This window comes from Lepisosteus platostomus, chromosome 3 (genome assembly GCF_059453375.1).
Source record: "Lepisosteus platostomus isolate fLepPlt1 chromosome 3, fLepPlt1.hap1, whole genome shotgun sequence".
In the NCBI taxonomy this organism is placed as follows: domain Eukaryota; kingdom Metazoa; phylum Chordata; class Actinopteri; order Semionotiformes; family Lepisosteidae; genus Lepisosteus; species Lepisosteus platostomus.
This window is the reverse complement of record NC_142613.1, coordinates 47,661,828-47,688,464: the sequence shown is the minus strand read 5'-3', so window position 1 is coordinate 47,688,464 and position 26,637 is coordinate 47,661,828. Positions and strand designations below refer to the sequence as shown.

The 26,637-nt window shown below is 36.4% G+C and overlaps 1 protein-coding gene across 1 annotated transcript in view; it reads left to right on the top strand.

Moving 5' to 3' along the window:
* Positions 1–26,637, top strand: part of mettl24 (methyltransferase like 24) — an 83,031-nt gene that overhangs the window by 10,919 nt on the left and 45,475 nt on the right. Inside the window, exon 2 of the mRNA XM_088625818.1 lies at positions 9,031–9,608. Within this exon, the coding sequence (XP_088481944.1) occupies positions 9,255–9,608 (354 nt within the window). The 5' untranslated portion in view covers positions 9,031–9,254. The remainder of the gene's footprint in view (positions 1–9,030; positions 9,609–26,637) is intronic.

The following is a 26,637-nucleotide window of genomic DNA, read 5'->3' as shown; positions in this document are numbered from 1 at the left end:
TGAAGATTGTGTACTTAGGCAACTTCGTAAAAATGATTCTACAAATCCTTGCTGAGCTGGGCTGCAATGCATCAGCAGCAACCAAGTAGGTAGTTAGTATCTCTTCCATTTCTTTTCTGCAGACTCCTGTCCTGTTCTAGCTGAAATTAGGACCATATTTCATGTGAATCACTGTAATTGCGCACGGACAGAGGCCCTTTGGCTAATTTTCTGATTTGTCAAAGTTACTGTGCAAAATAAATTGGACATAACATATACTTGTTTTAAATTTTTTCTTTGCAGTTTTTTTATGTCAATTAAATTTTCACCCACAAATATCAAATATTAAGCAATCAAGTTAAAAAAATGAGCGTGCCTCCTTTGGAATTCAACAAAATGGGACATCATTGGAAGGGTGAGCAATTTCCCAGGGCACTGTGTATAAACAAGCTTCATCAATGCAGGGAGAGAATGTGAGTGAAGCTCTTTATACTGTATATGTTGTTGACATGTACAAGCCATCCCTTTAACAGTCAGGTTGACAGAAGAGGCTCGTTGAGCTCCAGCTGAAGTGTTACAACTCAGGAAATCTTACAATATTTCACTACATCTCCAATAGATGGCATCCATGCTCTGTGTTGAGATCCTCTTTTATATATACTGTAGTTTTATCTACAGTATGTAGCTTTATCAGTCTTGGTTAAATAAAGGAAACTCTTAAAATAATAAATGTAGCATAGTTGTGTTTGTATGTAGTATTCCTGCTATATTAAAATAAGTCATTTACTGTTGAGCAGAGGTGAAATATTTGAATTACTACATACTAATGTGACTTTTTTTATGTTACTGTTTTCTCTGTATCCCACCCTTATCTTCCATACCATAACAGAGTTGAGACAATTTGCTTTGTCACAGTGTGCGGTAATACAGTACCTCATAAAAAGGCAAATATTTCATTGTTATGTATCTTATCACTTTGTATGCATGTCTCTTTTCTGTTTTTTTTAAATTGACTGTTCTGATGGAAATAAAATGCATGACTTATTTCCTTGAAATAATAGAACCAGCAAACAAAACTAACACAAAGCTTGATGCAGAAATAATAACAAAGCAAAGCTTGATTCTCCCATTTAAAAGATATTTCATTTCCACTGAAAAAGCTTTCAACACCCATAAATAACCAGATGTTATATTAACTCCCAAATGTTGTCAAACAGCAAGCAATAAGGTTACTGTGAATGATCTCCACAACATTGGGACTGCTCAGTCATATCTTGTTCCAGCCTACTAATAGTTCAAATAGTTCACCCTGACCTCAATAATCTCAGAATGAATGCTGATTCATCAGATGAAACATCAGATTATGTTCATTTTATGCCCAGCTGCTTAAACTGCTGTTCGGGTTGACATTGATGCATAAGGAATTGGCAGTGAAAAGCCTACTGCACACTCTAGTTTCCCAGATGACTTCAGACTATTCTGTCATGAATCATTCAGTTTAGTATCCTGATGATAGCATTTTCTGTAGCTTTGGCCAGTGGCAACAAAGGTGCTGAAGGCAGATATTCCAGTCCTGATATTGAATACTGGCTGATTTTTCAAATCAATGACAAAGCAGATTTTGAATTATTTGTCAAATCAGGTTAGTTTTATCTGCTATTAGGACTTGGTTAGGAGTAGGTGAAGGTCATATATGTTTAAATAGGGCACTTTTTCACCACATCGCATGAGACACTAATATGAATAGAATCATTCTAACACAGTCTCATAGCTTACAAATTGTTTCTGGGTACAAATTTAAATAACATACCTTTAACTGCTGCAACATTTCAGTATTCATTGTCCTATGTGCTTGGCTCCTGTCCACAATCACCAGTCATGGTAGACATCTCTCATGGATTTATATAGGGATGGGATGTGCACAAGATATATACATAATGACACCCTGATACCAAAACACATTTAGCAAAATTCATGCACAGCTGTGTTTGTTACACATCTGTCACTATTTCTGAATCATCACCGACAAAATATTTTTCACACACATCAAAGCACTCCCTGACAATCTTTAATTCATGTTAGCAGCGAAAGCTTAGGATTTATTCAATTATTTTCCTTATGAAGACATCGCTGCATTTTTAATGCCTCTCACTGCATTTGTGGTTAGGTGTCAAAAAGTACAATACTCATTACATGGTGTGATTATTGTGGTTCTGTTCTGCAAGTTAATTTTTAAAATCTGCTCTGACAGCCTCTTAAGGGTTCCTAATCCTTATATTCTAGGTCATCAGGGTAAATTCTTTAAAATTAGAGAAAGTGGCATATAAAAACAAAACAAAATCCAATCATAGCACAATACATTGCTGTTTTTGATGTAACATTCTTTCCACATACACTCCAAAAAACAGCAAAACCTTTAAGTTATTAGAAGAAATTCTGACGTGCATAATGGATGGTAAATGCATTTTTGTATTGTTTATGTAGTTCTGTTTTTCTAAGATTTACCTTTTTAGCATTTTATTCACAGAGAATGAAAGATGGTTTCTAATCAAGCTGAATGGTTTTCTTTATAGAAAAGCTGTGAGCAGCAGTGTTAGGCTGGATAGGCGAGAAACAGCAGGAGAGATTCTCAAAAACATTGTTGATTCTGGACAGTCATGCAGCAGTAGTTTCTTATGGGAAGACATGCATTAAGAATACATGATTCTTAATGTATATTAATTTTTACAACTATTTTTTAAAAACTACCACAGCTGAAAGAGGGTAGTGTGATGGTTCAGTGGAAACTGTTGCTGCATCACAACGGTAGGGCCCTGGGTTCAATTCTGGACTTGGGGTGCTGTCTAAATGGAGTTTGTATGTTCCTCCAGTGTTCGTATGTTCTCTCTGATCACATGTATTTCTGTGTAAATATGGCTCATTTTAAATAATCTCCACTGTATCATACAAAGCAATAATAATAATCTTTATGTCACGCCCTCTGCATCCAGAGGGCACTCCTACTCTGTCCTGTCCCTAGTTTCCTGTACTTTGCTGTCCTTCCTGTGTCTCTCTCTCTCTGGGCCTATATATTTCCGGGTCACTGATTCACCTTCGCTCAGCATTGACGTTCGGATGTCCTGAGACCCGTCTAGTACCAGGTCGCCCCACGTCCGTTGCCTGAAGGCATTGGTTTCTATACGACTATTCAATATTTCTATAAAATATTAATATTAATAAATATTGATGAATTTAAGTACTGTATATATTATCTCACATGGGTGGCATGGTGGAGCAGTTTTTAGCATTGGGGCCTTGTGGAGCTAGGGCCCTGCGTTCAGTTCCTGGGGTACTGTCTGTGTGGTGTTTGTTCTCCCCTTGTATGTGTGGGATTCCTCTGCTCCAGTTTCCTCCTACAGTTCTAAGACATACTGCTAGGTTAATTGGCTTCTGGGAAAACTGGCCCTGGTGTGAAGGTGTGCATGTTTGTGCCTGTGATCCTGAATTGGATGAAGCGGTTAGAAAATGCATGGATGAATAATTGAAAGAGGAATAATACCACAGCACTTGCACTCTTGATTTAATAGTCAGTAGTCCTACCTTCTTCAGCTGCTCAACCAAACCAACACAGCTCCTCAGTATACTTGTTTGTTTGTTCAAGCTGTGCTGAACTGATGTGTGAATTTCCAGCCCTTTCATTGATTGTCTCTTCCGAGACCCTTTTTAGCTAGTTAGCTAGTGACCTCTGTGGCTTGACAGCTGGAGTCCCAGTGTGGGAAACGCAGGTAGCTGACCAGCAGACATTTGTGAGAAAGACCTCCTTGATCCCTTCTTTGCCAGCACAAAGATATTAATGGTGAACCCAGGTGATTAACCGTTGTGAGTTCCAGATTATAGGATATTACAAAAACAAAATCATGATGTAAACCTCATGGCACCCCCATTGCATTTGAGAGTTGCAAAGCTAACGTTCTGAGTGACATATATTCATTAATTCATTTGAAACTGTTCAGGTAATTGTGAACTTTCAAAGCTGCAATGAATGTATGTGCTAGAATATTTTTTTCAGTTTCCTGGGGAGGACATGCTCATGCAACATGCTCTGTGTCAGATGATTTTACTGTAGGATGATTTTATTTGACCTGTCCTATCTGCTCTTATATTTTACCAGTAGTAACCCTGGTGGTCTTTATTATTGGATTTTCCAGCCTGCTTTACCTGTCCTGCTTGAAAACTCTAACTGGCACTCTAACTGTGACCGACCATAAAACGTGTGCTCTTTTCCAGTAAGCCACTGAAGAGAAATCTGAAGATTCGTTCCCTCCTAAAATGCTGAAGTGAATTCCTTATCTAATCTGAGCACATACTGTAAATACTGTGTACAATAGATTTGAACTTCATCAATACTACGGAAGCTTATTATCGCCACAGAGAAAAAAAATTGAGTTTATACGAGATATATGCAATGAGTATTGCATTTATACGAGTTTAAAATGTGTTTAAAAACAATAAATAATTTGTGAACAATGTTTCCTAATATATTAATATATTGCATTATATATGCAATAATATTGTCCCGTGCAAAGCAGCATTGACTTTAACAACAGTAGAATATCGTCACACCTCTTTTTGGAAAAACAATTATCTAAAGGAGCATTTGTACTGTCTTTTGTATACATGAAGTACAACATTCCCAGGTGAAAAGCATATTGTTTTAGCTGTTTCTGTGACAAATACAGTAGAAATTACATGGCTTTACAAACATATGTTCTTCTTGATGTGAAACTGCTGAAACAGGTACTGTGCATAGGTTTCTGCCTAATCTTTAATTTTTTTTCTTTTTAGAATTACACTTACATTCAATTGTGTGATATTTGCTTTTGTAAAAATTACCATGTTAAATATTTGAGAAGAAAAAAAGTGTTGATGGCTTAAAATTAGGAAGAAACCACTGGCATTTTGAGTTTTAAAAAAGTACATTGAATCTACATCACAAAAGGGGAGAATGCAATTTAACAGTATCATAAAAAGAAATATTTCATGACAGATTCATCTTTTTAAAATGTAAATGTTTAGGATATTTACTGCAAGTAGCCTTTGTGGTGACATTCTGACACTGATTTTAATACTCAAAGGCCTGCTGGTGCCACTTCCTCTTCTCAGCACTAAAAAACCAGCTGACAGTCAACACTGCACCATGGAAACAAGGATATTCCACAAAAATGTGCCATCTGCTGCCATGAAGTGTCACATTAAATAAGAACAAAGGCTTATATACAAAGATCCTCTCTTGACACAAGCTTCTGCTGCAGAAAAAAATCAGACTGTTCTATGGTTAAATAAGGTATTTGTTTTTAGGTTTGTATCTAAGGAATAAGAGAGCTGGGTTGTATTGCACTGACCTACTGTACATTCTCAGCTTAAAGACAATCCATTCTTAGTTCGTCCTTTCTAATAATTGCTCCTTTAAAATTACACACTGATATTTTGACCATAAAAATTGATGATTCATTTCAGGTAGTGAAACATAATAAGTGAAGCCAGGTTGATGCATGAATGAGTTGAATAGTCCACATTACAATACACATATACAGTATACAGTATGTGTATTTGTGCACCTATCTCTGGCTGGTCACATTTTTCCCACTTTTTAATTCAGGTTATCTCTGGATGTATTGTTTTTGTCAGAAATATCAGGATATATAATAAAAATCATAAGATTCTAAATACAGGGGTGTTATATTAAAATTCTACAATGCACTTGTAAGACATTTAGAATATTGTGTACAACTTTGTTTGCCATGTTAACAAGAAGATCTTTTTAACTTTAAATGGTGTAAACGTTCTACTACACTAGGAAAAACAAGTGAATCTTTTTAGCCCCAAACAGAAAGATCACAAGGCAGCTGACTCAAGCATTAGGAAACCTCGAAGGCTTAAAAAAAGTCAACCCAGGGGACTTCATAGAAGTGTGTTTAAAAATAACAACACGAGGCACATTTTTCCACATAGAGTTGTGGGAGCAAGGAACAAGCTACTTAGCCATGGTGCTGAAGTCAATACCCTGGTTAAATTCAAGAAATGGCTCGATAAGATCCTCAGGTCATATATTGAATCCTATATTGAATAACAGAATTTGTGGGTTGCAGGCATGTACTGTACTTGCCGTTATGTGTTTTACTGTAGGTGTCTCTGGTCTCCATTTCTGTCGTGTGCGTGCACCACTATATCTGTATTCTCTTGTCTATAGAGATGAGCATGTCAATACTATGTCTTTTGTAGCCGCTTATTCAAGAGGCCTTGGTTTTGAGTTGAGTGATGTAATTATTTAAATAAAGACTTTAATTTAGCTTTAAGCAGTTGCTTTGTTTTTATGGTTGTCTGGCTGACAGCATAGAAAAAACACAGTTACAGTAATCACTTAAAAGGGTCCAAGAAGATTTGTATAGATCAACACCTGCCCAAAAAATAGCTGTCATTAAAAAGTTTTTGCCTGCATTCCCCCAGGTCTACCTGTATATACTGTACAGTATGAACAACTGGAATTATTCATGCAAACCTGAAGAAGGCTTCACAGCCGAAACATCATGTTTTCTCTCTTCTCTTTTCAGCATGGACTAAACCTATTATTTGTTTTCCTTATTTGTGCAAAGATGCATATTAGGAGTTATGTTGAAATGTTAACATTAATATCGAACATATTGTTAACACTATTGTGATATTTATCATTCTTCATTTTTATAAAATGCAATGAAAGGCATTTCTTGCCTTCAATGAAAGGCTTTGCCTTCATCTTTTCATCTTGAGACCTTTTCATTTTTACAATCAGGACATTCTTCCAACATGTTTTCTGAAGGTGAAAATATTTAATACATCTAATTTAATTTCTAAAGTATACAACTTTATACACAATGCTCCATACTGTAATGTGTAAAAAGAAGAAGCTTAACATTTCTAGGGCTAAATAGAATGATAAATGGACAGACCATTTCATTAAGGCTTTGTTCATAAATTTAATGAACACTTGCTTCCTCTGTTTGGGTATGGTACTGGCAAAATGGAAGAGCTGGGCATTATTAACTTGGTGTATTGAATTATGTTAACGAAAAATTACAATTTTAAACATTATGCATTTTGTACAAATGCAAACACTGCAAGTGTACCAAATTGTACCATTATTATGTATTAGGCATATTTGAACTTATTTGAAGTGCTTTACAGCCTAGGATTTAATTTCTACTACTTACATGCCTTACATGCAAGCCAAATTCAAGTTGAAGTTCAAGGAAACAAGATATTCAGGAAAAAGGACATGGAGTGATAGAAATTCTTTACCTGACTAGCAGCATCTCCTGAGTCCTTCCCAGATGTTAAAAAAATCTGCTAAATTATGCCAACATTTATCTGTTAATAGCGAATAATAGATATTAAATAATTATTCTAAATCCCAGCAACCACTGTCATGCTTCACTTTTAAAAACTTTGTTTAACCGTTCAAAGCAATACATCATTGCAAGTCCTTGTATCAATCATTTCAGTTCTATATTCCTGCTGAATCCTACATATTTTGAAGATTTGTAACAATACATTACCATCTACATCATTACCTGGTAGACAAAATTGTAATTTGTCTATATATTTCCCTTTTCATTGCTTAATTTACTTAGCTTTTAATTTCTGTGCTATCTGATTCACATCCTGAGCACATTGACTCCTTTTAACCAAAGTATGAGAAACTGAGAAGTTATGGAGGAACAGATTCCACCTAGTCCTTTTTAATGATTTAAATGTTGATTTTTACCCACAGTAATTTTTATCTTTGACAAGGATCCATTTACTTGAACCTTCCACTGGGGTGCAGTATAATCCTCTTTCTTTCTGACATGAGGGAAGAAAGTTGCCATTATTCTAGAGCAATATATGTACTGTAACTGTCACAGAGAACATGAAATTCATCTGCAGCATGCTCTGAATTAATATTTAGTATATATAGCTAATATAAGGCACATTTAATTTGTGATGTATGTCTTAATAACTAATATATTGGTTATTTTAAAAAATGAAAAACAAATGATAACAAAAACGTGTACAGATCTTTATTTTAAAATGATCTATTTCACTACAATATCTGATATGTATATTAATATTGATAGGCTGAATGAGGGATCTTTCATTGACAAATAAATGTGGTTTTATATGTTGAATTTATCTATACGTAACAATTTGAATTTTTTAAAATTATTTTGCTGTTATTAAAATGCCATTGTATGTTTTAGAACCATCGTATTTCAGAATCAAGCCTTTCATTTTGAAAACATCGGTGGGTCTTTTTCCCCCATTTCCTAATCCATTTAAATTTTTACTACAGTTGAAATTAAATTTTAAAATGGCTAAGAGATTGAGATATGAATAACACAGTCAATGTAATGCAGCCACACTATTACATTATCCTTACAGCAAATGTCACCCAAACCTAATCATTTTAGAGCTTTCCAATTTCTTTCCTGCCAATATTTATAATCTATTTAAATCAAGACATTTGCTTTTCCTTCCTTCCCTTAGTATTCTGTATTTTTTCCATTCAGTATGCCTGAATTTAAAACCTCACATGCACAGTTTAGATTTTGCAATCTAAGTAATCAAACATGTTTAATTTGTTGCTTGTGGACCTTGGAATGATTCGTTTTTAAATTCCCTTTTTCGGGATTACTGAGCTCACTGGAATTTCTATTTCAAAAGCGCTCTCCTTTATTTCACTATCATATACTATGTATAGATAGGAATTAAACTCTGTCTTTGAATTTAAAGTTTAGGAGTAACCAGCAGAGATATGAGAAACATTCTCAGAACAACCTTTTTGTCTTGAAAGTGCTGCTGTTACCAGCAGTTACAGTGCTGCCTACTGGGCCTCTGTATTGCTATCTGATCAGCTCGCTCTACAGAGTTGGTGTAAAGTTACACTAGCAGCTGGAGTTGGAGGGTGGGTCTGTATTGGCGTCTAGGGGAGGTACAGAGGGAGTTCCCAAACTTCTCAATGAGTGCAGCAATTTTGTCCTTTTCTCTCTCCTGTAGTCCTTCACTGAACAGGAACACTCTTCTGCTGGCAGGTGGTACAGAGCACTGCAGTCCCAGGCATCACTTTTACGAGAAAAAAAGGGAACAGCAGGAGTGGAACTGAGCTTAAGCAGAGGGCTTGGGGAGAAATGTAAGAGTCTGAAAGAATGGGACAACTAGCCTTTCATTGGGGAGCAAAGGAAAGGCTGAGAGACTAAAAGTACCAGCCGGGGAGAAGCAGGATGAGCAAGGACAAACTGAGGAAAGTCTTTGCCTTCCGTCTCTGCCTTCTCTTCACAGCAGTTTTCGTCTGTATCCAGGTCTACACTGACTTGGGAGAATGGGCTTGGCCATTGTTCTCGGGGGGTCGAACTGCTGCAGGTAGACAGGGTCCCCCACGCCAAGCCCAGGGCAAGAGGACCTCAGCAGAGAAAGGTGGCATCACAGGGAACCCGAGAAGAAGAGATGGAGTTACAAAAAGACAGGTGACTTATGTGAGGACTTTGAAAAGAGATCCAACAGCAGCAGCAAGCAGCACCACAACTAGCCCAGAGAAGGCAGCAGGCTGTTGCCCTTCCTTCCTGAATCACAGAAAGGTTAGTGCTTGGAAGACAAGTTGCAAAATAACCTTGTATTTGCCTTCATGTTCTCCATTTTAAAGCTTTAATGTGACCATCTAACTGATAATCCATAGCCACAGATACTGTTAATAGGAATGGAAAAAAATAAGCAAAGGACATGTGCTGAAATAGTTTTAGTAGGCTAAGGTCAATGTTAAAATATCCCTCTACCACTGTACAAAACCTCATGACCTTAGTTTAGGTCTTTTCTTGATTTCGGTGGACAATATTTGGCACAACATCACCCACACCATAGAGGTATTAGGTAGTTTGGCCTTGTTCATTCACTATAGAAGGTAATCTATAGATTCCTGAAAAAAATAAATCTAGACTTCTAAGTTCAATTCAGCTTAATGGCTTATCTTCACAAGGTCAAATGCTTTGAAAAGGTGGTCCTTACCTTTCTTTTGCTGCAAAAGTGTTTGAAGATAACTTAAAGAACGGGGTTATTCAGAAGCTGTGCAGTATCTCTTCAGATGGGCTGTCTGTGTATCATTATGTCAAAGCCATGAGCACAGTCTTTGACCTCCAATAGAGTACAGTGGAGTCATTCAGCTAGCATAATGTTTTCATGTGTAGGCTGTATTCTTTCTGTGTGCTTCACTTGCCTGCTTAGAGCATTGTTTTGTTAAATGAAATGCAAAAGCACTGGCTCTGAGTGGGCTCAAAAATTCTCTCCACTCTGCATGTTTAAATGTTCTAATTTTTCAATTAAATAACATTTCTATACAAGCAAATGTTCAAAATCCTCTCTTTAAAGACTTTTCACATATATTTTCCCATAAAAGATTATTTATTCTGGAAATATAAGGAAAAACAATAAATTGTAGATTTAATGCTTGTACACACAAGTATGCATAAGAGTATAATCTACAGCACATGTTTTTACGCTGTGCAAATAATACAAGGGGAAATGAATGGGAAGTTGAAAGACTGATTAGTGTAAAGAAAAATATATTCTTTATATAACAACTTGATTCAGAAGTTTCTTGCAAGACATAAAATGTCACCTGGTGAGAACCTGTAATTTTTAGAATACATGGCAAGAGAAGAATTAAAAAATGGAGGAATAGCAAGGTATCAGTTTTAATCTGGAAAATGTTCAGTTTCTCCTAGACCCAGGCTCTGACATGGATCACAGCTCTTTGACATGTCCTAGCAATTATGGTAAAAGCCTCTGCTCTGTAAACTTCAAATCACTGCTGACAACAGGGCATATTTTTAAGAGTTGCATTAATTATTAAGTGTTCCTGTCATTTTAATGTGATGGTGAAGCTGCAATTACAGTGTTTTTAATGTAAGTCCTTTGTAAGCGCAGTGATTGCATATGTGTGTGTAAGATGTACAAGCATACTTGTCCAAAGCAAATGTCAAATGACTAAAAAATGAAAGAATACACATGGCAATAACCAAATATTATTATCAAGGTTCTTTTACAACATACAGCATTTGTATTTACAAATGACCTCATTTAAAAACACTGTTAAAGAACAGAGTAGTACAAATGTAATGGATTATCACTACTGTTAATACTAAAATCATCTCACGTGGATTTATTCCAAAAAGTGACAGAATGACCGTGTCATGCCCACAGTTTCAAAATAAATATTGAGAGTTTGAGGGTGCCGTACTCAAACTTTGAAACCAGAATGAACTATGATGAGCTTTCAAAGCAGGTTTAAATTTCTAGCACTACTTTTTTTTTACTATTCTTCCAATATGGTTTTAATTTTGTAGTAGTTGGAGACTGAAATTTCATAACAATCAAACAATAAGAAAAAATGCAGTTCTTGCAATGCAGAAGACTCACCCTCCCCTTAAAACACAACGGTGTTACACATTGAGTGCTTTCTTTTCTCTCTTCACTTCAGCCCAAATCTACATGCACCACAGTCACCAAAGCATGATCACGTTTTGTAAAAAATAAACTTTAAACGAATGAGCCTAAACACAGGGGGCTCTTTAAGGGGAAACGGAAGCAAGACTACAATGTATGTCTGCTGAACATATAGACTTCTCTAATTTATTTCAAAATATCTAATATCATCTCATATATCACCCATCTTGAACAAAATATATTTTATATATAATAAAATATATGTTGAATAAAATAAATATACAATTCTGGATATACAATATACTATGCAGGAATAAAGAAGCTTTTTATTTTCTGTATGAAAATAAATGAATCTGCTTATTTGTCTCTCACTTTGTAGTGTGCAGCTGCATTTCTTCCAAAATATGTGGCAGTCTCCTAGAGATCAGGAATTTAAACGAGTGTTGCCATGACGACCCAAGTGACACTGATGCTGGTTATGTCAGACCACCTCTGAGGGGCTTTCTAAGATGATTACATGAGGGGTCGGGCAAGGACTGGAAATGTTTGTGAACATAAATCAAAAGTCAGTCAGGGCACTTTGAACATGAGATCATTTTTCTCTGAGCTCAATAGAAGCTTGCCATTTAAATGTGACAAGCCAGTGCAAAAACCAGAAACAAATGTTTTTTTATACAGCTGCTTGAATTTCAAGAGACACCAGACCTGTACCTTATTTTTTCAGTTTTATGTGATGGAGGACAAAACAGAAATGATCTGTTGATAGAATTTACCAAGAAAACTGGGCGTATTATTCTCTTATTGAAAGACATCTTTTGATTAAGAATACCAATCACCAGTCCTTAGAAGATGAAGCTTAATGAGGCTTTGCTGGAGGAACTGAGAAGCACTTAAACATTTGTAGAAAGCTGAAGATAGTTTTGAATTATTACCTCAATTAATCTGCAGTACCAACCTTTAATTTTGATTTGATTTGATCATGATGTTTTTGACCCTAGTCAAAGGGCCTAGTACAACTTTCCCCCCTTATTGAACTTATTAAACATTTTCCACAGGGCATAGGCAACTCATGATGCTATTTTATTTTCTATGTTAATAATTGGAATACACCAAGTATCTTTTATTATGCTTTATATTCTTACAACATTATTTCAGTTTCCTGAAAAATGATACGTGTTGATGCATTACACACATGGCTCATACAGAATATATTGCCTATCCTGTAAACTGTTTATTTGTGAGCAATAATGCTGTGTGGAACTCCACATGCTCCGGATAGCAGATATGCATTATCTACATGTCAACAGAATGTTTCTTACACATGCAAGTGTGTATCATTATAATTTGTGTAGAGGGACTCACCTGTAAAGTGAGAAACCTTTTCCTGACATTTTAAGGTGGAATATTCTCACAGGTAGGCAATAGCCAATCATGCTGTTGATATGTGCCTGTTATCAAGCTATAGGAGTGTTACGAACTAGAGCGACTCTAGTTAGTGTCTTATTAGCTAGAAGTTATTAACCCTAGAACCACCTTATAGCATGGGATGGGACTGTAATTGGACACCTTTTCGTGTCTTTAGAGAAAGGACATTAGAGAGTGCTTTGTCACTGAAATATGCACTGAAAATGCACAGGCATTTTCAAGACCAGCACCTGCTGACAAATATCCATTGATAAAAGTGGAAAATAAGTTTTATAGGTAAGTCCAAAAACAGGAGACATTTCTTTATGTGGTGGATGGTGGGTGTCTGAACTATCTCCCCATTCATGTAGTTGACGTTATCTCCATGGGATCCTCGACGAAAGTGGTAAACAGAATTCATAAGTGACTGAGATGCTAGCAACCTACAGAGCAAGATGGGCTGAATAGCCTCCTCTCATTTGCAGCTTTTCTTATGTTCATAGATCTGCCCCTGAAGTACTGTAGTTTGGCAATTTACAGAGTTCATTAGTAGTTCAAAGATAACATTAGTGGGCTGTTTGACATAAGCCAGGAAGCAAAATGTTTGAAAAGTGTCAAAGCATCTGAATTTAAAGTGAACCCCAGCCCCTTACAGGTCTCTTAGAATCCACTCTTGCACCACATTCTCTTGAACTCTGTCTTCCGTAAGACAAAAACACCAGAGGAGTAAAGGCAAAACTGCCATGGAGGGATGTGTATCTTTTAGGGGAAAGATCACAAAATTAGAAGTCTCTCGCTGCCAAAGGTATAGCAATGAAGGCTGAGATTACAATAAATGCTCAGCTTTGTCACAAAGGAATTCACTTGGATCTGTGCCAGTAGGCAACACCGACTACCAAAGCACCAAGGCTGCAAGCAAGAGATACCAGATGTGTAGAATCAGACAGTCAGATCTTGAAAAAGACCTCATTCTCCATTGAAAGAAAATTAAAGAGCATCTGATTTACCTAATGACTGAAAAACCTTGGTAGAAAACATATTTTCATACTGTCCACAATTAGATCTGATAAGTAGCACAATATGCATTATTTTCTTCAATGAGGTCATTTTATCCACTTTTTTATGCTGTGTTGAGTCACAGAACCAACACATTTCAAATATGAAGAATTGTATTTTCCATTGCATGAAGCTATTTGCCTCTGAACTGTCTGGACTGTATTATTAAATCTCAATGACATAATGTAGTACTAATCTGTGGAATGCTGCTGAGTGCCACGGTGCTCTTTTTATTGTGTTTTATTGGTATCGCCTCAATTTCTTTTATTTAGAATAATGGAACTTTGGAACATGTTGATCATAGGACATGCAATGTTATTGCTATATGGCAATATTCTTTAATCAAGTACTGTTAGTAAAAGAGAAATGTATTTTGAACCAAAGTGAGGACAAACACAATTCAGTCAAATGAGAAGCATTTTTATTGATTTAACCTGATAAACTGATAATGTCTATCACATGCACCAGATGACCTGGCCAAGAATTATAATAAAAACATCTGCTCTGTGCAAGCTAAAAAACTGGATAAAACCAGAAAAACTTCCTTTTAAAACCAGGTAATCTTTCATAGTTATACTGTATGTATTTAAATCACATCTCAGTAACCACGGCTTTGGGGCATATTCAGCTCCAACATCTAAATTTAAAAAGTAGAATCTGATATGCAGCACGAACAGTTCATTTTGAGGCCTAAGTTAGCATTTGATTGGTTATAACATTAAAGACACAAAGGTGCTACTGTATGACTAATGTAAGAGTTGTACTATTTTACATTTAGATTTTCTAAAGGATGGGTCCTTCTGAATCAAACTATGAAAACCACACCACAGTCTTCCTTGAAGATCTAATCAATTGCGGTACTATATTTGTAACAATGAACTGAGAGAGTTTAAGCAATATTTGGATCAGACAAAGGGACATTAAGATCAGAAACAGTATGTTTGATATAATTACATGTTCTTTTCTTACTTTGTGGAAAAAAAGAACATATAATTCTACAATGGTGATGCAGTAGATGGCTTTATTGGAATTCTGCAGCCTTTTGCCCTTCACCAAGAAAGCTTATGACTGAAAATTCATTAGAGAAATTGTGAAAGGAGTTCCCCAAAACTGCTAGTGAAACCATGAAACCTAATGGTGCTGGGCACTTCACGATTTATGGCAAATCATCTGCTTGTCTTGGACAGGCCAGGACTGCAGTGGTCTGTCTCCAACCCTAATCTGTAATGTAGTTGGTAGCTTGTGGCCTTCTGCATGGTAATGTGTCAGAGAGCCCTATCCGGGTGCATTTGTAATCATTGAAAGTGGTCTGTTTTGATAACCTATAGCTGCACAGTTTGTGGCAATGTAGTTCATGGTAAACCCATGCTAAAGCATTACATAAAATTAAATAAAAATATTGAATGTAGGAAATCCTACAATGTAGAAAATTTACATTTTATGGTGGGCGGTGGTAGATACATTTGAGCTATTACACAACATCCTAGTCAGGATTAAGAGAAAAACTGAGAAAAGACAAAAACAAATTGCAGGTTGCCTGCAATGACAACAAGCCTCATATCTACTGTATATAATCTCTCATTGAATTAATTTTGACTGGTGCCATGCCCTTTGCATGTAGAAGATGTGTTATGCTGCACACACCGGTGTTTGAACATGTATGCATAAGACTAACCAGTTTTGAAGTGAAATCTGATGATGCTATGGATAGAATCCTACGGTCTCGAGGCAAAGCAGATAATGTACGGTATAGCAGCAATGCCTATTGAACCCAGCCTTGTATAATGAAACTCAGTTATATTCCTGTCTAAAGAAGCAGAGCTCAACTTACTTGTTTTGGATTAACTTAGACCGTTCATTTTTATTTACTTTATCTTCTGTGGAGAAGCATCATTATAACAGATGCCATGCTTGAATTAGAGAATACTTCTCGCATCCCTCACACTATCCAGGATTACATCTTAATTACAAGTGATTAGCAAAGCTTTAGATTATACTGAACTTCAAGAAATCCTTCAATGAATTAATTTCAAGAAAACCTCAATCTGCAAAGGCAACTCAATGCCTGCTTTGTTCATAACCAATCTGAAGTGATTAGGAATTTTCTGGGAGCATAACACTGATATTTTCTATATTTGGATATAAAGGAAATTGGGCTTCCTCTTAAGCTCCATGAATGTGGGGAGCCTGGCTCCTTAAGGACTCTTATCATGGAAGAAATGACCTTTTCATTCCTGGAATATACAGACTTCCTTTCCAATTAATAACAGCTACTGCTACTTGAAATAGTTTTCTTTTACTGGTGAAACATAGAGACTCCTGCTGTTCTTTCAAATCTAGAAAAAAACCCTTATTCCTTACTGTGTAATAGGTGTCATACTGTGGAGTAACATCACCTGGTTGATTTGGCATCTAAGTGTGTTTTTTTCTGCACCAGGGGTCACCAATCCTGTCCCTGGAGGAACACTGTGTCTGCACTTTATTTTTCAACATATTACTGTAAAATGTCCTACAAACCTTTACATCCTTAGTAAATGACCCAGAAAGTTTTTTTAGGCCAGGACTTCATTCATATTTTTAACAGAAAAGGAAACAAGATATATCACAGTTTTGTAAAACATATTGGTTATCTGCTGCTCAAAAAACAAAATACATTGATTTTCTAGTATACTGTAGGTGCTTTTGCACAGTGTTGAAAAGCAACTGTATGAGTAGGTCAATGTAGTTTCTTAGGTGGCTGGTATTAGGTATTGAGAGATGTGGGTCAATTATAGTCAAGTGTTGCCTATAGTGGAAGTGAGACATAAACATGAGCATCATCAACATAAAAATAAATTATATATTTTTTTAAAATCACATTCCCTAATGGAAGCATTTAAACACAAAACAAAGGAGGACCAAGGTTTGAATCCTTCTCAAAAACAGCTATCGACGCAAATTGGCAATGGTTTGAAAGACAGGAAACAAGTAAGTCCTACACTTTTCCTTAAGGCCAGCATAATGCTGCAACCCATTTAACAGCATCTTGTGACAATTGTATCAAATACAGCAGAGAGATCCTAACAAACAAACAAAATACCAGAATCCTGTTAGGATCTAAATGAAAGCTAGACTGAAACTATTACTTCCAAAGTGATGAACTTGTTATCCAGTTAGCACTTTTTCAAGTATTTTCATTAAAGAAATGTAAACTAGATATAGGACAGACAGTTGTCATCACAAAGCCAAGGGCTTGAATGGGCCCTTGAAGAAAGCGAGATGGACCACAAATTCAGTTGTGTACAACTGCTAGATTTTGAAAAAGTTTTACAAACAAATCAAAGCTGTTACACTAAGTAGTGTTTAAATCCTTTCACATGACTAACCTGTTTTGATACCATAATTAAAATAAGAACTCTCCTCCTAAACTGACACAATGTCTTTTAGTCATAAATTAATCTGCTTTATGGTAACATTTAAAGACACATATGCAGAACATTTTCAAAAAATCTCAGAGTACCAGGGATCAGGAATCACCCAGAACAGTTCTCAACTCAGGTCTGAAGGCTTCCGGTGCCATTTTGTTTTGCCATCGAGCTGATCCATTACATACTGTAACTGACACATCAATATGTCTAATATGATTTTTCAATAGCAAGCACAACATTACTACAGTTAAGGTGTAAGTTGATTGAGAATACAGCTGGAACAGGTTCCAGAAGACAGATGTCTAGTACAGTCCCATGGTTGAAACAAAGAAGATTAATCCACTTCCAGTCTTTTTAATTTTTCGCTTGAAAAGTCCTGAGTGGGAAGATATACTGTTGACGGTGCTAGACAATCCTAGCAAACAGGATTCCATATTCCAATGCAACCTGCAAGTAAAACTACAGAATGCCAGGAGGATTTATTTACTTTAGTGGCACCACACCCTGAAGGACATCTTATACCAGGGCTAAAGAGGAAACTCGGGTAACCGTCCGAGGGGATGTGGGCATGAGATGCTCGGAAAACGAAAAATGCATGACTAATCTATTGGAGCTCCTATCATTTATGTATTTTCTCTCCTCATTGCATAGTTGCAAGCAACTCCCTTTGCTGACCATGCATTTCTTTTTCTAGAACACTATACTATATTGTATATACTATATACTATATTGTCATGTAGTCATTTATCTGATATCAACACAAAACAAAAAAGTAAAAATGTATGGGTTGGTCTAATTATTATACATAACTAAGGACAGTAACACCGGGCGTTTAACAACAAGCAGTAAAAACCTGACTGCATGTGGCCTTAGTTTCTTTGTGGAACTCAGTGATTAACAATGTGCAACAACATGTACATTTGAAAGGACGGGTGACATTCTGCAAGAGAGTGCTAACAAAAACACAAGCTTTAATAGCATTTCAGTGACAAAAACAAAAGAATTTTCTGAATTCTAAAACAACTAGTTGTATTTTTTTCTCTTATTTCAGTGAGGCTGGATAGAATTTTTTATTTCGTCATTTACTCATGTTTAGTCTTTCCTTTCTTTTTTTCATTATTCCAGTATTGTCTTACATGAGATGGTTCTATACCATCTCAGATGTTACATATGCATACTGCTGCTAACAACTTTTCTTTGAGTTCCCATTTACAAATATCTGCAAGCAGAAAATGCTTTAAATGCATTAGTCAATGGAGTATTATTCTTGAATGTGATTAAAACATTTGTGTGAAAAATATTCAATTAAAATTACTTCTATTGAATATACTGAATTTCACTAATTATATTTTAGTCTTTGAAAAGGGCTTACAGTAAGCAAATAGTTAAAATGTAAGATTTTAATAGAAATGCACCCATCAAACGTCAACCATGAAAAAAAGTGCAAGCAGTGAAATATTACAAAAATATAGCTTACACTTAAACTAGTAGAATGTAATAATTCAATACCCTTCAAAAGTATTGGAACTGCTGTAGAACAATGACAGTCCTTTATACACCTTTAATTACAGACCTATATGAAGTACCATATAAGTTTTATTGTTGAGAAATGTATATATTTAATCAGATTGGAACACAAATATACTGTGTTAAGTTCAGTGATTTCAAGTGATGATAAGTATGAGAACACATTCACTTGAAGTAAAGTTTGCATAGTCCTCTGCGCAAGGTGATAACTGCATGAAATCTGTGACCACTGAGCTTGACACTTTGTGCAATCATCTGAGCCGCTTTGATGCAGCCAATTTGAACATGTAAAATCCATGCATACACGTTTAAGATTTTGTACTTTATTTTCCTGATGAACTCCTTGGTTGTGTTCACTGTAAGTTTTGGATCACTGCTATACTGCATAGTGAACTAGCACCAAATAAGTATGGAAATATTTTCTTCTACATAAGCAGACTTTCTTGTACATATGTTTCTGTAAATTTCAGAACTCATTCAGTCTCCATATAATATATAATCACTGGTTATATTACCAATGAAAACACATGAGCTCACCTCAGTTTCAGAGGTGATCATGCATGCCCAAGCCTTTCCTCCACCAAGCATTAGAATTTGCACAGAATTACAAAGAGAAGTCAGCAGAGTTTTGGAACAAAGTTTACCATAGAGATGGTACGGTTAAAATGTGGAAAAAAGAGGAACTGGAGATGCTCCATAGAGCACTACCTCAACTGTGAAGCACAACTTGGCCAGAGAAGGTGTAAAGTTCAAATCCTTACAGTATGTACCCTAGCAAAGTACCCCATTAAGAAAGCCTTTGGGAATCTCAGTGGGAAAATCCTATAACAATCTATTCACTGTGAGAATAAAGGATTCTCAAAGAAATCCTGCAAGGTTTCTTGGCAACCTGGATTTGGGCCTCCTGGATTTTTTTTGTTGATATTCTCATATATTTTATTTTTGCTTTCTTTTGGGAATAAGTATCATTTAGAATGTTTAAGTCAAGCAGTTAATAAACATGTACTATATTTAGGACAAAATATTTTTTTTCTTAGACTACATAAATTAAGGAGTATCATTTCGTTTTGAAATCTCGGTTTGATTCACACGTTTCCTCTTTGGTACTACAATTCTTGATGCAACAAAACAATAAGGCTCTTTAGACACAAGTCATATACGTAGGATTACATGTCAGTGGATGATGTGACCTTTGAAATCCATTTGTTATTGTACATTTCACTGCATTATGGAAAGTTGAATCAATTACGTGCTATAAAATGTCATTCCATCGTGTTCTGGAGGAACTTGCTGTGCTAGCAGGAATGTCTAATTTTCAAGAATACATGCTGTTTACCCTTAAAGATCAAATTTGTTCAATCCTCCTTTGTTTCTCTGCTTTTATGTTTCCCAGGACTGTTTATTCCTTTATTTACTTTGCCATGTAAACCAACTGAGAAACAGGTTTTATTTACAGTGACAACCTGGAGACCTATTTATACAGCAGGACCTTTAGTGGAGCAATTTGAGTGAAGTATCTTGGTCAAGGATACAATAGCATTGTCTCTCCCGGGATGTGAGCTCATGACCATCTGGTTCAGAACCTTAATCAACATTGCACATTCTTGTCTACTACCTACTTGTTTATCTCGAGTATTTGCATTTGATTGTTGTGTGGTTTACTCCAAATTTGTAAAGACTGAATGTTCATTCCAATGCCCTGCATAATGGCAAAAGCAGAAAATCTTGATAAAACATCAGAATCTTTAATTCTTACATGGCCTGAATATTTTCTTACCTTTGAAATGAATCTAGGCCCTTCTTCATTTTGACCCATTTAAGATGCCAGTACATATTTCCTGCTTCACATTGATGATTAGTTTGAAGAGAGAAAAAAAGCTTGTGTTTTAGAGTTGTAATATACTTAAAAGTCTTTTCTTGTTTGTGTGAAGACAAGAGACAGCCTTTCTGTGTTTTAGAAAGCATGAACAATTCTGCTGGAAATCAAAAGGCTACAGCTTATTTATTGACCCAGGTTTCCCAAATTGTTCCCAAATTGGACACTTTTTCTGTCATTCTCTTTTTCCAAGGATTTCTTTATACAACACAAAACACAGTTACTGAAGCACAGTTTCTGACCTAGAATTTGAAACTGCCTGCCCTTAATCAATATTAATGAGAAGGGATAAGAAGACTCACACTGTCACAGACTGTAAAGATTTGCTCACAGTCCCTGGACTCTGCCCTAATGAAGAAAAGCACCAGCATTGACAGGACAAAAGAAAAAAAACTGCATTTGTGGTGCTTTAAAGAATTTCAATAAAGGTCTGACTCTATAAAACGGCTCCATGTAGAACCTCTCAAACCTCTCTACAGGAACAAAATCATACAAAAAAGCATTTTGTACCTGATTTGGGCAGATCTTAGAAACTATGCGGGCTCTGAGAAGGTCAGTACTATGATGGAAGGCTGTCAAAGAAAACCAGTATGCTACTGTAGGCTATGCTGGTAAGCCTGAAGGTGGTACTCTTCCCTCTGGACCAGAATTTCCAAAACAATGCTGCACTATGGTGAAAGAGGAACCTGTGCTGAAGGAGGTGACATCATTGGCATAAGACATCAAACCAAAGACCTGATTATTTCCTTAAAGGGGAACTGCAGTCCCATTTTTTAAGACTGGTTATGAAACCTTGGTAACAAAATACATTTGTTGATGGTATAGAAAGATTTTACACATATCGAGTTAAGCACAAAACTGTGAACTTGGTGAAAGTACTGTAAGTTGCCATGTTGTCACAAACCCATGGTTTTGAAAGTGAGAGTTTGCGCACATTTCAAAGTGATGCAACCCTTCCTGCACACTAGTCACCGTAATGACTAATGTAATGTGATGTACAGTACGAACAAGTAAGTACAGGGTGTGCAGCAGAAATGTTCCAACATGATCTGCATGCAGAGTTAACAAGTAAGTGGTGTTTGTTAGCAAAACCTTCTTGAAGTCAAGAGCAATATTTCTGGATTAAAAGAGATGTATTCACAAGCCTGCTCATTTAGAATGTAATAGGACCGCTTCACCTCACTGGAAGTTTTGTTGCCTCATTCTTAATCACAGAATATGACACTGTGCATACCTGCAAATTTCCTCTATTTTGCAATGTACATTGGAAGTTTTACATGTTACTGTGTACATTTTACCTTTATTGTGGTTTAAAATGCACTAAGCAATGCTGATTTTTTCAACCCCAAAATATAAAAAAGCATTGCAGTTTCCTTTAAGATCATTAATGATACCATGATACTGTTTGAAAGAGCAGGAGTATTTTCTTAATATATTTCAATTTGAGCTTGCTCAGTCTGGGTTTCTCAATCAATATCCCCTTCATTCAACTGGTGAATTCATTTCTTCCTTCTTCAACCCAGAATGTAGTGAATGAATAAGGTTCACTCCTATAGGACACTTCCAAGACCACAAAATCTTTGTTCTATTTTAATCTCTCTCAATAAGGTTGAGAAAACAAATTCATGTCTTTCATGCTTAACAGTCTACACAAGAAAGGGATAAAAACTCCTGTGTTTTGACAATGTCACAACACTGGATGACACTGGATCAGCTGTTGCTTAAGTGATTGAGCTTGGAGAGAAAAAAAAGCTGAACTACTGTAGCTGTTTTAGAATGCAGAAATGGTTCTAATTATTTGTACAGCAGCTTGCATTTGTCTTGGCCTGTTTCCAGTATGTGTTCATACCTTCATGTACAATGAAGTACACTGTGAAAGAAAAGCTGTCAAAATGACTGTTTGTTTATTTACAAATCAGTGTGGATCCTCCTCCAAAAGAGGATCAAAGACTTACTTTGAAGTATTTGATTGAAAAGCAGCCTTGTACAGCACTGATTTGGTGTTAAGTGCTGACCTGCACTATTGATCCTGTAAGATGAAGCCTGAAACTATGTGAACCTGTGAAGTCTCTATTTTTTAGACTCCCTTCTATGAAAGGACAGACCCCCTAAAAGTTGGGAGAAAGAAGGCCCTGGCATTTGTTTAGTCAATTTGTTAAAGTACAAACAATGAAACTATTTGCTCATTTCTCAAAGTAGTTGATGCAAACACCCAAATCACCTTTTCATTAGCAAAACTTTTTTATTTTTTCAGATTTACTCTTATTTTTAAGAAGCGGGAGATTGCAACGAAGTCCCTGACTATATGTGAGGAAACAGTGTTTATAGCTCCATTTAGTTTACTGAACCTTAACCTGAGTACCAAACTGCTGTAAGCGTGAAACATACCGTGATCTTACGGTTATAAGCATACAATTACACAAATATGCATTGAAATATGGTAAAAAAAAAACTTTAAATAAAGCATATATTTTTTTTACTGAATTTCTATTAGCAATTAAACACAACAGATACTCAGGCAGTATTGCATTTCCCAGCCAGATAATATATTAAAGATGTGATGCAGCACATCTGTATGGTGACTTTATGCTTCTCTTAGCAATATTGAAGGAAGGTCTTTTCAGCTAAATAGACAGATGCAGTTAATTGGCTGTAAAACGGTGCATTATTTTGCATTATACAGTGCTTTCCTCTTACTGTTACTGTGGGATATCCCTAATGTAGTTCAGAACACACAGAACCCTGCCCTTTCCTGAATGTGAAGGCCTCCACTTGTGTATTTCCACCCCATTACAAACCCATTACAGAGCGCAGAAATAAGTATTTATTCAATCCATTAAGCAAGGCAACCCAGACCACAGGCTGTTCTCTGAGATCATGATCAGTGATGCCAGAGATTTGAACTGCAAGAGATGCAGACACACAGCTTTATCTAGAACCCAGCCTTCTGCTCCTAGGTTAGCTTGTTAAATGAACTGTAAGTTCAGCACTGAATTTCTTTCAGAAGGCTAAACCAGCATTCTTTCAGGAGTCACTGCAGATTTAATATACTTGAGCTTCCAACACAACTCAGACAAATGTTTTGCAATACAAATATGTTCAAGTTCATTGTCATTATACTCATACACAGGTATATGGTATAACGAAATGCTATTTAGCTAGCTCTCAGACAGTAAGTAGTACAAAAAACAACAACAATACAATTGTATAAGAAAAGAAAGACAGAGACATCAGGCAATGTGCAAAACAACAACAGGAAACAGGTAATGTGCAAAAGAAACAGGTAATGTGCAAAGGAAACAGGTAAGCTGCAAAACAATCAGTTTAAAATAATCCATCAACAGAATGATATAAAGGATAGAAAACAGTCTCAGAAAACAACTTCTTGAGCCAAAGCAAAAGTGACATGTTCAATGTATGTATTCTTTTACCTGTGTGGAATCTGACTTATTGTTGAGTGGAGAGTAACAAATGATCCTTATGGTAATAATATCACTTGCAGGTGCTATTGTTGCAACATACGCAAGCATGCAAGGCCATGAAACATTGGTCAGCCCTTCCCTGACCTACCAATAGGAGCTGTAATTAGCTGATTAAAAAGTGATTTATTTATTATAACATGGGTTTCCCAGTGGGGCACACACAACAAACTTAAAGGGAATTGGACTTTTTTTTCTTGTTTAAATCTGTGCGTTGTTGACTAAAGAACATTTTATGTGGACTTGCAAATTCAATGGACACCATTAGCCTCCAGCTTTATCTTATTTGTGCTTCAAAAAAGAACTCAGAGCTTTTAAGTGTAATTTTAGCTTATCTGATGCTCCCTTACAATCCTGACAGGTCAGCTTGTTCACATGTGTTTGTTTTGTTTTCTTAGTGCTGGAAGACATTTTGATGTTTTGTGTACCCACATTGTGTGCTCTGCCTGCACATTGATTATTTCAAGTTGCCTCCGGGCAATATGAGCAATATATGATTACTGTATGTCATTCCTCTTGGTTCACGATCACACCAAACTTCCTATCAAGGTATAAGTAAAACAAACCTCTAGTTTATCTCATTACATCTTCAGTTTCCCTCTCTGCGTTCACCAGAGCAGGGTCAAAGTGTCTTGGATTATTTGGTTTTCTTCACTGGTTTTGGAAGCCCCTTTTCTACTCTTATCTCCCCAGTTAAAAATGAGAAAAGGATCCTCACTCTGCCCTTTTGAGCTTCCTGCAGTTTTAAGAAGATGTATGATTCTTTTTCTCTTTGACGTTAAACTTCTGGGAACCAGGTTGGTTCCAACCAGGCAAAACTCATTTTAATTGTCACAGTCCCTAGTAATTCAACCTCGGCCCCGTTAAGACGGCATTCTTCTCGGTCACCTAGCTAACCACGCAGAGCCGCGGCTCACCAACACACCTTCACTCTCTGATTACTTAAGTGCGGCGAGCGTTTACATCATTGCTCAGTATTTGGGTTTCACCCGGCGTTGAGCTCTACTCTCTCGTCTGAGCGTTTTCTTAGTTTGTGCACTTTTGGCTTTTTGGACTTTATGTACAGAAACAACTTGGATTCTCGGTTTAAGGATTTGGCACCTTATTTCCTGGAATAATCTCCTCGGACATTAAACTCTGGGCCTAGAAATCTGCATAGGATCCACCCTGTGCATACTCCAACCTCTAACATTAATACTCATTAAAATTAGTTGCATTTCTGCAGTGCTTTTCATCCCAAAGCACTTTACATGTATATATATGAAGGGACCCACTTCAGACACCACTGAAGAGCAGGACTTGCCATGGATGACATGTATGTGTTAGTAGCCACAATACACACCAGGTCAGGCAAAGAAGTGAGAAATTCAGATGAGATGTAAACCTGAGGTCCCGACTCTCTGTGGTCAGTAAAAATCCTACAGAAGGTCTTTTATGAAAAGAGTAGTATTTGACATCCTGGCCAAATTTCCCATTGGCTTTTACCAGTCATGGCCTACTAATAATCCCCCATCTCTGTTCTCCTTCCCACTGATAGCTGGTGTGTGGTGAGTATACTACAGCTGCCGTCACATCATCCAAGTTGTCCTTGTTCAGTATTTTTCTGCTGTTCCTTCTGCACATTCACATCACTAAATGACAACACATACTGTAACAGATACAGTGAATGTTCCCTACAAGTGCCACAGGCCCAGTATCTCTCAGTAGGGTTGGCCATATGGTAGCAAAGAGAGCACAGGCATCTTACTGATGGGATATGAATTTCATCATATATTTAAATAACAAATACTACCTTATCACAACCATTTTAGGTGGTTAATTGCACCTAAAATAGATTTTTCTCAGTTTCAGTACAGTTCAAATTGATTTCCTTTATCTGAAACACAGACCCGTATAAGTCTAATCAAGTACTATCAGCACAGAGGTTTCTGGATGAACAGAATTTTTGATGCAGTGTCATTATTACTGTTTAATTCTAACTTGAGTGCGGTTTTATTGTTTCACATTATGACTTCACCTGACAGTTTCACAGTAGCAGTGACACATCCGATTATTTTTCCAGTTCAGTTCAGTTCCAGATTGTCAGACGTCATTGTTCAGGCTTGCTGGCCTCCGCACCATCGAGAGCTGTCAATAAGGAGAAAAAGAATAATGGAAATGTCATGTTTGAACAAAGGCTGAAGACAAAGCTTTTTTTCAGTGTGGCTGCAAGACAATTGGAGATGTCTGCTCAGTGAATAATTAATATTTTCTTAGGGTTAAGGTGAGACTTTGTGGAGGGGCTGCAGTGTAAGAAAGCAATCCATTGTTATTACAGATGACTTTGTACAGCAGTGTTGTGGCCTTTTTACAGGACTGTCAGTGTAAAGCACATATAAACCTGCCAAATCACACCAGTAATTGCAAGTTTATAATTGAG